Source organism: Necator americanus, chromosome V, assembly GCF_031761385.1.
Source record: "Necator americanus strain Aroian chromosome V, whole genome shotgun sequence".
Lineage (NCBI taxonomy): Eukaryota > Metazoa > Nematoda > Chromadorea > Rhabditida > Ancylostomatidae > Necator > Necator americanus.
The window spans coordinates 35108865-35125537 of record NC_087375.1 but is presented as its reverse complement, the minus strand read 5'-3'; the positions used below and the strand labels follow the sequence as shown (position 1 = coordinate 35125537).

The following is a 16673-nucleotide window of genomic DNA, read 5'->3' as shown; positions in this document are numbered from 1 at the left end:
CTTTATCATTTTTAAGGATTAGATCGGTTAGGGCGGATCAGACCAATTTTTAAAACTTAAAAAATAAAATGATATTTTATGTACTTCTCAGAAATATATTCAGTTTTTTTTCTTCTCCACGTAGATTCTTTTCATTTTTTATAGCGCTTTAAATTTAAATAAATTAATAATTTAAATAAATGAGAGATCCGTATGGGCCCAACCCTTTATGCATGTCCCTCGTCTACATATCTATGGTGTACACACAGCTTCATCGAGTAGTTTGTTGAAGCAACGCTGAGTTGGTGATTTCCGCCTCGATGACGATGTACGAGTGAACAGCAACGAGAACTGCAACATGGTTGATTACATTTGTTGTTAGTACATTTCTGCCGAACGCGTGTTGTGGACGTGTTAGCGAAGTTTCGAAGCAAGTCCTTTTTCCCTGTGTGCTATTTGAGAAAATTCCACGGAAAAAGGGAAAGAAGGGAAGAAGAGAGGAAAATTGACGAAACCAATCCATATTTCTCTAAAGTATTTCCTATTAATTAAACTATTATTTATTATTATTGGTGTTTTTTTAGCAAATAATTATATTTACAATTTATGGAACGTTAAGCTCAGTTTATGGTTATTGTTTCTTGCTAAATTATCTCTTACAAGAAAAAAAAACAGATTGTTTATCCATATTTTGGAGACAGCGAAGTTTCTGACATATAGAAAGGTGAAGCATAGTTTTTAAATGAAAAATAAATAAATAATAAATAAATATTAATATATTTTCTAATAGTGTGCCTACGAGGAATACGTTTCTTCTCGAAATTTTAAGAGAACATACGAACTACTACGTGAAATATTAATATAAACAATTATCGAATTTCTTCGATTCCTATCCAATCCACCATTTCAATCAATACTTTCTTAAAGAATTCCATATCAATAAAGAAATCGATCCAATGTACTTTTTCTTAGCGCTACCACTGCTTTTTTTCGTCATCATTTTTCAGATTGTCCTTATTTTTTGTGAATTGTTTTTTTAATGCTTCATCTAAATACTTTAATAGTTTTTTTTCTAACATTTTATCTTATCTGTCAACGTTGTTTTATCTTCCACAGTTGATTTTCAATTATCATTATTTTTAAAATTTGCCTCGGCCTTTATTTGCAGATGTTTTTTTGCTGTGAACCCTTCCAATGACCTCATGCACCCGCACTGCGTGACCCTGAGCAGAGCAACTGAAAATCTTTTAATTATGTGTAAATATTTATATAGCATATACTAGTAACTATTTCCCCTGAAAACTATTCTAACCGGGAATTTTCCAGAAATTTTCCAGGATTCACAAACTCGATGTAGTCTATTTATAATATTTGTTATATTTATTACGATGTTAGAAATAGGAACGCAAGAACCGGGTCGTATAATCCATTCATACCAGATGTCTAAACTCGACCGCAACATCATGTCCCTCATGAGGAGCGGGGAAAATGCTACGCTCTATGTCTATGATGTATCCTGTACTTGTATTGTATGTTTTCGACAATCTGTGTTGCTGTTATAATTGCCCATACCCAGTTTTTTTCCCACCACCACTCGTTCCATGAATTCAAGTGCGAGTCTCACTGTAATGTCGTTTTCTCGGAGCTGTTGTGGTCGATTTTTCATTTGTTCTTCTGAGGTGCAAGAGTATATTCGGGCGACATCTTGGCAGTGAATCGTCAGATCGTATCTGAGATTTGACGGTTTCGCGTTGAGTGTCGCCTGAAAACGAAGCAAGGTCACTTTTTACCACTAAACATCGTTGATTCGATAATAGCCGCAGTGCGAGAGTTGGAGAGATACACTATCAAGACTTTCGCTGAGTGATTTTATTCGCTCTAGTCCCTAATGTGGTAAAATTACAAAATTTGATAATCGGCTGAGCGTACGGTTAGGGCTAAGCTCAGCATATGGCTATAGAACTCAAGCTACGCGTTTCCGATGCATCTGAGTCCATCGAAGTCAAGAATAAACGAAAATTTTTTTGTTTTTTGCAGAAATTTCAGATCAAATTTGTATTTTATTCCTTCACAGTCTTCTGACGTATAAATAATAAATAGTAATATAACAGTAAGTAATAATAATAAAAATGATCATGATATAATATAAAAAGAAAATAAAACCCAAAATTAAATGGCCATTTCTTTCTGTGAGTACAGACTACCCATTACTTTTTCCTGGAAAGAAATTTTGCTTTATAAAAAAAATTCAAAGTGAACTTGAAGCGTAATGAGAGAGAAGTAAATTTTTGCATAACTAACTTTAGTTTCTATAATAATCACTCATGTGAACTTCCTAGAATTCAGATCCTAACAATTGCTGTGGATTTTTGAGAAATTTACCTGTACCCCATTCACAGAAAATGAACTTACAATATAGAGAGACCAGGCAGTGTTTCAACGTAGTTTTTTTTAAAGTTCTTTTCATTTTTGTTCTCATGATCCTGTCAGGAACCCAGCATAGGGGGCGCTTGCTTGCGAATCGGTTCTTTTTTTGTACCAAGAAGATTTTTAAAACACATTTTTCTTTGGTACAAGTCTTGTTTCCACCTGATTCTACAAAAAATAGCTAACCTTAAGGAATGAGGGCAAAAATAATTCCGGTTAAGAAAACTACTTTTTTTCTGATATGTACAGGTGAAGGAAAATTGAATGTGTAAGCGGCGCTGATTCACAAAAACTACATGAATCAGCGCTACTTACACATTCAGTGATTATTGGTTAGAGTTTGACGAGGTGTGCTCGCTTTTCTTTGATCGCTTTCGTGGATGAAATAAGCCGCAAGCAACCCCTTTCCACCCGCCTCTTTTTTCTTTTTCCCTTCTTTTCTTTTTTTCTGACGGTCACCCTAGGAAAGAACTACACGTTCGGTCGGGCATTCAACGAACATTCGCCTTTGTTCTTCAGACTCTTCTCACTTTTCTTACGGATATACAGTAGTTACAGGAATTTTTAAAGGGTTTTGGACATAATAGTTTACGAATCCTTGTAAGTACAACCTTTGCCAGCTACAAATAAAATTGTTGAATCGCCATTTATGCGACAATCCATTACTTACACTCGGAGTTGAGGTCGGAGAAAGGAAAGGCTCCACATTCCCAATGAAGGAGATAGTATCCATGTGTTCGTATATCATGTGGAACAGCATTTTATGAATATTTATTATTTTTTCTATATATTTACGTTTTCCGTCCTAAAATTTAGCTTAGATTCTGTAAATTCTATGCATTGCTGTGGATTCAAGTCGTTATGTTTATATTTATATTTATATGTTATGTTCTTACGGCATTTCTTAGCGATTTCAGTGTTTCCGGGTAGTTTTCTGTTTTTTTCATCAGACAAGAAAAATTACATTTAAAAAAAAGACTCCGTCGGTGATTTTCTTGCTGTTAATCCCGATCAGCACTTGTTTCCACTATGGTTGAGATGTGAATTTTTAGACTCACATATCAGTGAAATGCTATAATTTTTCTATTTTTCCCCGCAGGAAATAAACTCTAATTCACTGTATAATTATCGGAATTGCGATTTCCGAATGAAAATGGGATGATAACATTTGAGTTCACTAAATAGATTAGTGTTTTGGACGTTAAATTTCGAAATTCGTCATTAGACGTACCTTTTTTTATCCAGATCCTTGGTTGCTACCTCCTGTCTTCGCCTAAAGCTTTCGAGGACATCTTCGGTCCTTTGATCTTTTTTTAAGGCTGCAGTACTCAGTTCTATATTACTTTCGAAAAATCCCGTATTTCATCCAGGAACGCTAAAGAAGCTGCATTCCCCATTACGACGCCAAAAATAGAAAGAGATTTTCATTTGTGATTTTATTTAAATCGTCCGAAGGCTATAAATCTAACGGGAACGCTATGACATCCACGTTGATCCTTTGAAGCGTCGCCTCTCAAAATTGATGTCGATTTTCAATTCGAGTGCTGGTGCTTTCACTTCATTTTTCCATTGATTCACATTCTTCATCATGCGATAACAAAAGGGGAGATGGTCGCCCTCATACCCTCATAAAAGTATCCCTGCTTCTAGATAATAATTCCATGGTATGTGTTCTACGAAAATTTTCTTTAGTGATGGAATTTAAGGAAATTATAGGTTATGTGTGCGATATTAAACGGTCAGAAAAGTACGCCACGAAATTAGGTTAGTTTTTCTAGGATGGTGGAGCAACAACTGTCAGAAATCCATGAAATTCATAGATATCGAAGTCTCCGGCGACGTGTCATCGATCGTATGATGGTTTGGCGATGAGCACCAGCCACAGCCACAGCAGCAGCAGCATCAAACGAGACTCATTGTGGAAACAATGAGCCAGCACGATTAGGGGCCCGTGTATTGCAGTAGAAAAGCCGTCGGCAATCGATTTCATTGGCAATGCGAAGCGGTCATGTTTGGTGGGCGGAACATGGTCCGCCCCACACACGTCCGCGCAGGACCCGCCCAATGCCGGCCGACTGCCTTGTCTGTGCAGCAGGCAGCCAGCCAGTCGCCGAGGCTCTCCTACCCTCCACATATTCTCCTCTGATCTGCTCCGCTCGAATACGTCCGCTCCCGAACGGAGAACACCCCGTTTCTTTTGCGCCAGACGCCTTCAGAAGTCCTCAGATCCATCCTGGGTTCCTCACTTCTCGTGGCGTGGCGTTTAGTCGTCATCGCGCCTGAATACAAATCGTTTCCGAACGTTTAGGGCCTAATGACTCATCTGTTGTGAGATCAGTGTGACCGGTGATCAGATAGCTCTGGCATCGTTCGCCACAAACCCCGTATGTGTATGTGCCCGCGTGGCCTCTTCTCTTTGTGTCCAGATGTTGCCACACGCTACGCACACACTCACTCACACACACACACGCTCCTGATTGTTCACAATTCCGCATCGCTTCCCGTTTAATTGGAATTGATCCTCGACTCAAGAAGTGACCTAATTTGAGCTCCTTTTTTTTCCTCTCCGTATTTGACGGGCCCAAATGAGTTCCGTCTCGCCGCCTGAACCTTTCGTCTCAACCTCTGTGCCAGGGCAGGTGAGCAAAGTTTCAGGTGTGCGAGCGGTCTCGCAACGATTCAATCTTGCGCTCCAGACATTGCAAGTCATGCATTCGCAATTATCTCTGCTGATTTATGCCATCCACCGAGAATGCGGGAATTTTGCCCAACGTCCTTCCTCTTTGCATGACATTAGTGAAGTTGCCGGATTTATATGTAGATTTGTAGCTTATAATAATAACAATTTCTTTTCACTTATGAGAAATGTGCTAACGAAGGTATGTTCCTCATTTGTCCTTAATTTTGCCTTAAAAATACATAATATTTTGTTTTCGAGAAGGAACGGAAGCTCTTGACTTTTTTCTTTTTTTTTGTAGCAGTCGGCGGGAGCAGGAGATGGTAGAATCACGGAGAAGATCTTTGGAATTGCACGTCGTCCCGTTCCTCAGGTACGTTTTTTTTTTCTTCAAATTGCAAATTTTTATATTTTTTTGGTGTTTTCTGTGTGAGGATGAGGTAGCATTCGTCAGCTGAAGCATGGGTTTTTCATCGTCTTCGTTCGCAACAGTGTGAACATTTTTTTTCGGTAGGAACTAGGACATTTTCTGCACTTACGTACTTTCTACTTTTGCTGCTGATTTTGGTCCTTATTTCTTAAATGGACAGATTCAGTCACTTTTAGCATCTTAACGTATTAACGTTTTTATGAGTGGTTCACCGGAACAACGTGGTCAATAGCTTGTGACAGCTGCAAGAATTGTAAAGCAGTGGTTTCCTGAAAATTTTTCGAAAGGCAAAAAAAAACGAAGAGCTCAGAAATGTTTTTCTTGATTCACCATTTTTACATTTTTAAAGTTAAGTTACTAAAGATAAATTTTTGACGAGAATTACCCAATTTTTTCCATGTCCAAGAAAGTACACGAAGTACTTTAACGCTGAGTAGGGAGGTTCTGGAAAATCACTGAAATTAGAGCCAAATAGCGGTGAATGAGATAATCACGGGCTATTCGGGGTGCTGAAATAAAAGTTTTTTTCTTCTTCTTATTCCAAACAAGCTTTTTCTTTGGGTGTTTTTCTTTAAATGATAAAGAAGAAATCCGTACCTGTTTATTCTTTGGAGTTTGACATTTTTCCACATACATGTTTACATTCGATGTTCTTCCCATGTTCGGAAGTGCAAATGTGTTAGAAGAAGTACATTTTTCCATAGCAAAAGCATAAACATAAATCGTATTCAAAAAGGTTATCCATCCTTGTTTGAAAGGTTCCCTGCCATATGGAATCATATAAACAGCTGTAGAAAAAAAAAGAATTGAAAAAGAAAAAAAAAAGAAGAAAGAAAAGGAAGAAATATGTAACATTTTACTGTAAAATCCTTTCGGAAATCATATTATTATTTAAAAAAAGGATATTATTGTAAAATGTGTGGAATATTATTGTAAAATTCTATCAAAAATCATAATCTCTTGCTTTGACGTTCATTCCATTTGATCTATCCCTTCAGTCCAGGTTATAACGTCGGCAGCGGAATCTATGATTTATTGTTGTGAGCCCCCTGTATGGTCTCCATTTCATGTTGAATCCACACGTATATCGTGGATTATTACTGCTGGATATGGACAGCTATGGGCAGTTATAAATTAATGTTAGCTTGGACGAGAGCGACGTTTATGTGTGTTTATATATTCAGCGCCAAACATTCGCTGAATGAGTTAAAGATAAACCCTGATGCTGGAAACAAAACACTAACACGGGGGGTTGGGGGATGGTAGAATTTGGAAATTGAACTTGATTTTCAGGAATTGCGTTGGGGATCGAGGGAACAGAATTGTGAGTTGAGTTGAGACATGTACTTATTGTGTTCGAAGCCTGGAGTGAAGTGTTCCCAGCGTAACGATTGGGATAATTTGCTTCAGTTCAGGAGTAATGGAGCGTAGAACGCTACCTTAGCCGTGTAAACCTTAGCCGATGTTAATTCCTTCTCTGGATTAGGTCCTATCGAGAAAAAGAGGTAGTTTTCCAAGCTAAAGAAATAGCTTAAACCATGATTTTTCCTTTCAATTCTGTTCTGCGCCCAACGTTTTCGCTAATTTTTTTTCCTCTTCGGGAAAAACTTCAGATCAGTATCCCTGACTCAGTTTTCCTACTGAGCTCGTCCCATAAAAATTACGTCATGTATCCTACAGTAACCTGCCCGAGCCAATCTTTCGGACTGCTAAGTCTTATGTTCTGGTTCTTTTTCTAGAATGTGTATGGTGTTCATGATGAGGCATTCCAGTCCAGTTCCAACAATATAATAAAAATCTACTTTTGTAAAAAAGAAAAAGAAAATTTTTTACTTGAAGTTGTGGAGCCTTTGACGGGTAGGAGATACTGGATTTCAAATTACTTCTCAGTTGCAGCTCCTTCTCCTCCCATCGCTAACTTGTGTGGAAAAGCAGATTCCTCGAATTCTTGCTTCAATGAGGCATAGCCAGCACATCCATACAGTTAAACACACGTTTCCAGCTAATAATCATACATTTGTTAAGCATAGCCGAATTTTTTTTTCCATGCTCTCGCCCAAGTACGTGATATCGGCAGCGCTGCCGTGCTCCGGCGCCATCCATCCATCCATCCTTCCTTCTCTCTCTCCTAAAAAGGAGATAGTTCCATAAAAATTCTATAGCTACGACAATTTCGTACATTTTCAAAGTAATCAATCTCCATTAGTGGGGTGAGGGGGCTGTTCGCATCGCTAGGTCGGCTAATTGCTACAGGTCGCATCGGTTTACACGCCTCTGTGTGTGTGTGGCCTGTTTCCCGGCCACCATGTGAAACAACATCCTGTTTAGTTGTTCCTTCTTTTCTGGATTTTGGCCAGAGAAGAAGTGAAGGGAGAGCAGAAATAGGGTAAGGTTCAACTGATTTGATCGGAACTATAATTGTGAAGTGGATTTCCCTTGGAAACCCGAAGTTCTCATAAGCGAACCCTCATAATATGGGTTGTTTCACTTATTTTTGGATCTTCCCCATCTCCGAAACGTAATTCTTCCACACGGTGGTGGTAGACGAATTGTTGTCGAGATACGCTGTAGTTGGTGAGAGGGAGATCTCCAAAGATAATGAGGGTGTGCGCGCGTGCGTGTGCGGTGATGCATTGATCTGCGCTGGCTGCGGGTTAATATCGTGAAATTGCGCTCCCATGGTTTAATAGGGACAGCATGGCAGAGAGCAGCAAAGCTTCTTTCCCCATAATTGGCCAACCCTTCCCTGAATGTTTTTCAGAGGAAATTTAGCCAACCCCGTGTGTTGAAACGGGAACTGTGGGCGTTGAAGAATGCGTATTAGATTGAAGGTTCGAGCAGATTAGTCAAATTTCTGGATGATGTGGGTGGACCGTAATGTTCTGTAGGGGTTTTAGAGGTCAGCACTTCTTTTGAAGAGCGCATTGGAACTGATTCGGACATTTTCCCCTGGATCACTTCCGCGGATTATTTGCGAAAAAAAAATTTGGCTCGTGGAACTCCAGGCACAAATTTTCAGGAAGTGAATGTAAGTGGAACAAAAATTGGCTAACTTCCTTATATTGATAAGATTGGTAGGATTTAAAATATGACTAAACTTCTGAATTTATGCATCTCAATGATTACTCTTCTCTCATGGAATAATACAGAGAAAAATATCAAATGAAATAAAAGTAAAGAAAGTAGATAGAATAGAAATAAAAGTTTTCTTATCGGTACAGTTCTTCCCGAGATTGCTGCAACTTTTATCGACTAGAAATTCGGTCAAATTTCTCGCTTGACTAGGTTCATCTTGCGATTGGGTGAAAAGGGGTAACTATTGTTGACCTTGTCCACAAATTCATTTCCTTATATTATGAAAAAATAAGGTGGGATCTTACCTCGTGGTTTTTTCTTTGAAAAAAAAAACTTTAAAATTAAAAGTGAATAATTCCAATTTCTCGAATATTTTCGAGCGCAGGTTTGAGTTTCGTACGGTACATATGAGTGAGATATTTCAAAATTGAAATATTTTTGAACTAAGATATTTACGGTCATTTTAGATACATATATACTAGTATCCACACTTTTCTTTCAGCCATGACTATCGACAATTTTTTAGAATGGCCGTGAGAAAATGGTTGTGGCGTAGAAAAAAGGGTTTATAGTCGTGATCAGTATGGGGGGAAGTAACCATACATATGTGTGCAAATTTTGGAAGATTCTTAAAAGCAGTGGGGAAAAGAAAGGACGCCTTAAACAGCATCCTTCTGACCTCAGAATGATGCATTATGGCGCAAAATAAATGTCGTTTTCGTGCTCAGCATGTCGAATCACCCCCGGCCAGACGAAGTTTGAGCATTCGATTTCGAAGTGGTGAAATTTCTGAAGGACGAATTTAAGGGACGCGAAAAGAAAGGAATTTGAAATAAAAATAGTTCATTATTGTATAGTTTTGTGTGTGTGTATATTTGTGAAACAGTGTAGTTTCCTTGCTTTATATTAGGGGAATTGTCGGACGAGAGATCTATAGTTGGCTCCGATTTTTCTCCCTTCCACCACTCCCATAGACCCAAGACGAAATTTATCGTTCCCGTAACAATTCCCTTTGATGGAAAAATAGGCATAACCTAGCAATGAATGCAAGACATAGCCTGGATGCTTATAATGGTTGACTGAGAGATGATTGACAGCGCTACGGAAAATGTCCACGGTGATTCTACTTCATACGTTAAGACTTAAATACTACTCAAATTCAACTGTGACGTCATGAAATGATTTTTATTTTTCTCTACCGGTGCTCTATCTCAAAGGGACCCTAGAAAATCCTAGGTTTACCCGATTTCTGTGTCGCGAAATTTTTCTTTAGTATTTATTTTTTTACCTACTATTATGACATTATTACTGTTATCTAGCTCTTTCCATATACATAAAAAAATAAATAAATAGGCGTGGTTTGGCGAAGAATTTATCAACGCAATGAGAGTTTGTTAATTTTACAACGTTGCATTTGTTGTGTATGCCATATGTTTCATGAAAATTAGTTAGGATAAGGGAAAATTCTGATTGGACCAGATAAAACCTCATTATTGTGCATTTATGTCTAATTTGATTAATTTTCCTAGACGTACGTTAGACGTTCTATACAGTTTTTGCAGCTGTTACTCGAGGAAAAAAATTATCTACGTCACAGGAATTTATAATCACTTTTTTTTAGCAGCCATAAATCTCGGATACTCAGGCATCTCCCCTGCTTTCCGTTTCCAAGATTTATTTATTTCGGCAGCCTGTCAAAAAAAAAGATCAATCGTTATTTTACTATGAACTTCTTCGCTAAATTCTCTCGTTTTGGAGAGTTCTTGCGAAGAAAAGAATAGATAAGATCCGGATAGATTGGAATTTTACTGAATTAGGTGCTGGGGCAGGAAATTTTTCGCGCCGACTCCGTTGTCATCCTATGAACCATCTTTTCAACCTCTAACCTGCTCTTTATCGCAGAAATGACGTCCAGTGACTCTCAAATAGTATTTTTGGGTTTAAGGCGAAATTTTGGGCGAAAAAAAAATCATCGTGGAGCTGATTCATTCCCGCTACTCCATGATATGAATTGTAACATACGTACGGTCCCGTGTAGTCCCACAGATGTTGTAAAAATTTTGATTGGTAGCTCGCAATTCACAATAGACCTTAATAAATATCGAAATATATCAGTAGTATGTAGTTGAAATTAGTGTGAATTGATGAATTTTTAAGGCATAAAATCCACAAAAAACGTGATTATGTTTATAAGCTTTCTCTGTTTTGGAGACACTCGTGAGGAAAACAGTACATAGTTTTGCATAATCTCTGTTTGCCTTAGTTTCTTTCTTTTTTTTGCAGTTTTTTTTTCTCGACTTTAAACGTTTCTGAAAAATTGAAGAGTGAAAGTAAAAGTTTGCAGACGTTTTAAATTTAGCTACTCGTTAAAGATACGTCTCAGATTGTCCTTACGTGAATCTGCTACATAATTAGCATCTGGATAGTATCATTAGACTATTATAAGAAGACAGAAATGTGCAAAGTTTCTAGGAAAAAAACAAAGCAATTTTATACGTAAATAAGTTAATTAATTTTCATCTAATTCATTTTCATTTAATCTTTTAATCTCAATTCTAATTGAGTTTTCATTCATTTTCTATATAGTGTTTTGAAAGTTTCGATTAAAATTAAATTAAATTGAATTTTTTAAATTTTGATATCGAAAACCCTCTTTTGCAATGCTGGATTCCTTCATATTGGTTTCCAGCGTCACTTTTTTTTTAGTTTTCTTTCGAATAAATTGTCATTTAGGGCTGGAAATTTTTAAATTTTGAAGAAAAAAACACCCTGCGGATTTCATCCAACAATCTCAAGGTGCTTCTCTTCTTGAAACCTCGGCATTGGAAAGTGTATTTGAAAAAAGTTATAAAGTTCTACCTAAACCTCGCTGGCGTAACAAGAGAACATAAATCCTGAGGATTTGTTTCGTGCGATGGCATTTCTATGTATATGCATGGAATTTTTCTGAGAAAATTCTAGACTGCACCGAACCGGAATAGACTGACTCTTACTGGGTTTTTAGACCTTATGTAAGAATATTACATAATGTTTCGTCCCATCGATTGATATTTACGTGTACTAGTGCTAATTTTAAGGATTCACTGGACCAAGGGACCTAAAATCAAGCAGAAATATTAGCATTGTAGCTGTAATGAGTTGGTACGTTAGTTACCGTACTTGAGTGGATGTGGCAAATATTGTTGCGACTTGGCGGATGTTCAGTTTGATTGGCTGATGAAGATACACACACTCATGCTTAGCGAAGTGTGCTTGACGAATCCTACATCAGTCAGCACAGCATCAGAGAGGGGTAGTCAGCAATAGTCAGTGAGACGGATGAAAGAACGGTTGATTTCAGCTGTCGCAGGAGGACATCGATTGCCTCTACCGCGAGTTGCGAGTCACTAAAGAGAGTCACAACGTGCGCGTGGTGTTTGTGAAAGGGACGGACGACATGACTCGATTCGCCGTGGAAAAGTCTCTTTAATATTTCATAGCATAGCCTGAAAAGCTCTCCCTCCATAAGAGAGAGAGAAAGAGGGAGCTTTAGTTACAAAACACGCACACATCCACACACACACACACCACATTCAATTTTAGGGGATCGACGCGGTGGTTGGCGGAAAATCCTTGCAAATTGAATAAAAGAACCGGCTAGAATTGCTGGATTTATTGGTGGTTGGTTTCGGTCAAGAAATGACGTCTTACATGGGGAAAAAATTGTTGCTTGAATGGGTCCAGGCCTATTTTCCAGGCTCCCAGCAATAAGCTGATTTTAATTACTTCTCTTCTTGAAGGTTTATGATTCAGCGAGGTAAACCCTGTTACAGATTATTTTTCTAGCTGTCTCGATCAATAAGTATGTATAGCAGGCAATAATTTCGACGAGTAGTTGCCCTGAGTCATTGTGAATGAAATGATTTACGCGCAACGCTAAGAACGCATGGAACTAATAGCCGTCTCTTTTCATACTCATAAAGTGCGTTGCGTTGCCTGAGGCAATTACAAGAGCAACGGAGCAAAAAGACACCGATCGATAGTGCAATATCGGCTGCCATCGGGTCGTCTCATGCATTATTGATTTAGTGTTCGATATTCTTTTTTCTTCGGATAGTCTTCCAAAAAATCGCTGAGTTTTTCGGGAACAGCTCATGTTTTTGCTCATTTCGGATGATATAGTAGCTTTTTTTTCCAGTACGGTGAACTTGTAGAATTGGGATTGTCGGTTGACGAGGTTTAGATGCACAGAGAATTTTTTTTTTAGAAAGTTTAGTTCACTGGTTTAGATCCAGTTTTATTGCCTCGTAATTTTGATCGACGTCTATTTGCCATTAATTTCGTATCTAGAAATATTCCTTATAAAAATGCGTAGATTTATAGAAGTAGAGTGTACATTATAAGAGAATTAATGACGCAATATACTTTTTTTTTGTTAGGAATATTGGCTTGATTTGTCGATCCTGAAAAATCGGTAAATCTTGCGGACGAAGGGCAGCGCAAAATTACCACATCCATTGCATATCCTATCCATCTTTTCACATGAATTAGTTGCTCTTGCAGAAAAGATGAGATTTGATGGGAGAGCTCCAGAAAATGAAGGACATAGACCTCAAAAAATGAAGCTGAACTGTTTTTCAATCCACAATCTCTGTGGAAATGCCGAGAAATTTCGATTTTCAGCCACATCTTCTAAATTCGAAAACACCAGGCGTCGATAGCTAGGGCTGAGAGAGGTCAGGGAAGAGGGCAGGAAAAAGTTATGACCGCTCTCCGTTCCGTTCCGGAAAATCCTTCTCGCATCTTTTCGCGTCTTTTTTTTTCTTTTTCGCAGTATAGCGTTTTGTTGAATCAATGTGGTTTATTAGATTCTACGTGCATGTTTTGCTGCTGATTTTGAAATACTAAAATTTGCATGATGTGGATAAAGTTTTTAAATTTAATAGGTCGCAGTTTCACGTGAAATTCAGAAGTCTATATGTTCTAAATAGTGACGTTTTCGCAATGATGTGCTATCAAATTCGTTTTTTTTTTTCTTGAAAAGGCGCTAAATTTGACGCGGGGGAAGCGGAGATTGATAAAATTTCGCAAAAGTAATCTTATTCGAATCATCTGCGCTTGTTTTTTTTTAAGCAAAAATAAGAAATTCAACTCTTTGTTGTTGCAAAAAACTCAATGAAGGGTTGGAGGGTTAGTAGGAGCGGTTTGTGAAGAGTGAGCATAACTTTTTTCCAAACTTTCCTCCGACGAGTGACTGAAAATACTCGGATGTACGATGCCTATGCCCTGTAGCCGTCATACATTCCAGGAAATAATAATTATCAACGGTAAACGTGAACAAATCCACACTTTAGCATGACAGAACGATCGGATGCACTACATATTCAGTATGAGCACTTTTTGCTGAAGTCTAGACTCATGTAACACAATTCAGCCTAATTACTTTAATTTTGCGGGGAAAAAAAAAGTTTTTTTCTTTTCTAGATAAGTAATTGAGCAGCATAGCGCTAATGAAATTTGTTTTAGGCTTCTCCTACAGGGCTCATACATACTTCTATGCAAGTACACGGATTAAGCCCCGATTAACTTAATCCGTTGTCATATTTATGTAAAAAGGACGAGACTTCATTAAAAACGTTCGTGGAAATTGAACTTATTTTTCTTCTTCAGCGCTTAAAATTGCTGCAAATAGTTTGGAGAACTTCAATTTAAAAAAAAAAAAGTTGGATAAGATTGATGTTGAATTAAATGTAGGTGGAGAGAATATTACATAATTTTAGTTCTAGCCTAGGAAAAAAATCCAGTTGACGGACATCTTTTTTAATTTTTATACCGCTTACTCGTGCTAGGAACCACTAATTCCCTCTTTCTTTTAAGCACACTATTTCTTGGTGTTCCGTTAGAAATATGTACATAGTATCCTGAGAAAGAGAACAAATCTTTCAGCTTCAATGCACGGCATCGTTGCTTTGCCTACAGCTGCCTACATAGTAATTCATCCAAGTCATTTCTCCGAGAAAAAAAAAACCTCAGAAAAAAATCTGACCATTCCAGTAATGTTTTCTATGAAACGATATGAATAGATAGAAAGGAACTTGGTTTTTACAGCATTTCATCAATTTTTTCCTCCGCGTTAGTGTAGAACATTTATTGCAAGACTTTTCCGATATCTTCCGACTTTTCGAGCTACGGAGAATTTTTTTTTACTGAAAGGTTTCTAGTTTTTTTTTCTCATTATCGGGAGGTGAGGTGATCCATGAATTAACATCGCATTCCATGCTATGACTCAGATTTTCTCATCCGTAAATCCCTTTTGTTTTGGTTTTTTCTTCATCAAGTAAATTTTTGAAAAGTTTCTCTGACTGAAGTAATCATTCATATGTGGACGACTATCCATCATTAAATTGGGCATCAGAAAAAGAAGAAGAAGAGAAAAAAAAACTGAAATTAATTTGTCTCAGCCTCATTTCTAATTGACGGCTGTAATTCTAGCGGTAATGAGAAATGACGATCTCCTATCAATTGGATGTGGTGTGTGCGACAAGTGTTAATGATTTTTGGCGTTATTACGGGAAAAATACTCGTTATTACTAATATTTTCTAGGATTTTTGCCGAATATCATCCATGTCGAGTAGAGATTGTGGACAAGTCATCATGTTTAGTCAGTTTTGCCAGCCGAGCGGATTGTGTACGGGTAAGGATTTTATATGGACTATTTTCTTTCAATCTGAATGTTTATTCGCGGTCAGCAATTCGAAGTTCAAGTGCTCTTTCAAGGACGAGTCTCTTTAGTTAAGGTTTTCCATCCACACTGTCTTTGACTGGAGGTTATACTCCGAGTCCTGGTTAAAAAAAAAAATCAAGAAAAAATTAAATCAAAGTAATAGAGAAGACTTTTGGTTCCGGGGAAATATTGGGAATGTAAAATGTAAAAAAAAAATCCAGTAGACGAACACTTTTTTAATTTTCATACCATTTATTCGTGCTAGGAACCAGTAATTCTCTTTTAACTCCTTCTCTCTTTTAAACGCACTATTTCTTGGTATTCCGTTAGAATTATGTACATAGTATCCTGAGAAAGAAAAAAAAAACTTTCTTTTTCTTGAAAAAACAATTCGATTCGATAGGTTTCTTCAAAACAAGACATCTACTGAAATGAAAAAGTCCGAAAAAAAAAATGATTTATATACTATCTCATATTTCAATGATTTGTCTTTCCTGGGAAGTTTTGTTTTGGCTTTTCCCTCACTTCTGACAAGCTTCGCTCACATTTCCCTCCAGTGAATGAATGTCATGTATGCAAGCGGTAAAACACTGGCTGTCTGTCTACTTTTCTTATCCAGAATAAAATTGCAGTGCATTCATTGGTCGAGTGAATAGCAACCAAGAAATGATTAATCTTCCACACGGGTGACGTATTAGAATGTCGCTGTTGTCCCCTGTAATTAACTAATTTACTTGTTTGGTAATTTCGTGTTCCATTGTGTAGAATTGCAGATGATGATTGGAATGACAAAACCTCTTCGACGTTTTCGTGCCACAAGGGCAGCGGAAGATGGTGAATTGACGGATTCGGACGGGGAAGAGGAAGAGGGACAGATTAAACAGGAGAAAGGCGACGATGTGGCGTTAGTTGCTCACAGTGGTGGGTTTTTGGGGTTTTTGGGGTTTGGCTTCCACCAAAGAAAAAATCCAGTTACAATTTGGCACTTGGCCGAATTTATTTTTTTTTTGAGCCGGTGAAATTCGTCAATTATTAACGTATTATTGTACTGATTATTATTTAAGTGGGGGTGGTGCAGGTGGAACGGAACAGGAGAAAACATTCTGGAAGTCGTGTGAAAGCACATCCTGAAATGCATAGCTCAATTGAAAAATTCTTGACGTTTCCGAGAATGAAATATTAAAAAACAGTTCATTAGCAATCGCCGTATCTCGGTGTAAAAAGAAAAACTTCAGAAATATTGAGCATTGACTTTCAAATTATTGGAAAAACAAGGGAATTCCCCCGAGAACAACGCATTCGCCGGAAAAATTCCTTCTCTGAAAGGCGCAGATTCTTCTTTGAAGAGATTGTCCTGTCTTTAAGTTTGAAAATGAAAGAA

The 16673-nt window shown here is 37.6% G+C and overlaps 1 protein-coding gene across 2 annotated transcripts in view; it reads left to right on the top strand.

Annotated features, from left to right (window-relative positions):
- Positions 1 to 16673, top strand: part of RB195_016160 (uncharacterized protein) — a gene marked incomplete at both ends in the record, with an annotated part of 47296 nt that overhangs the window by 8731 nt on the left and 21892 nt on the right. For both annotated transcript variants that reach the window (XM_064207191.1, XM_064207190.1), the window contains 4 exons: positions 5385 to 5456; positions 11929 to 12047; positions 15172 to 15262; positions 16066 to 16213. In XM_064207191.1, coding sequence (XP_064063071.1) covers positions 5385 to 5456; positions 11929 to 12047; positions 15172 to 15262; positions 16066 to 16213 — 430 coding nt within the window. The remainder of the gene's footprint in view (positions 1 to 5384; positions 5457 to 11928; positions 12048 to 15171; positions 15263 to 16065; positions 16214 to 16673) is intronic.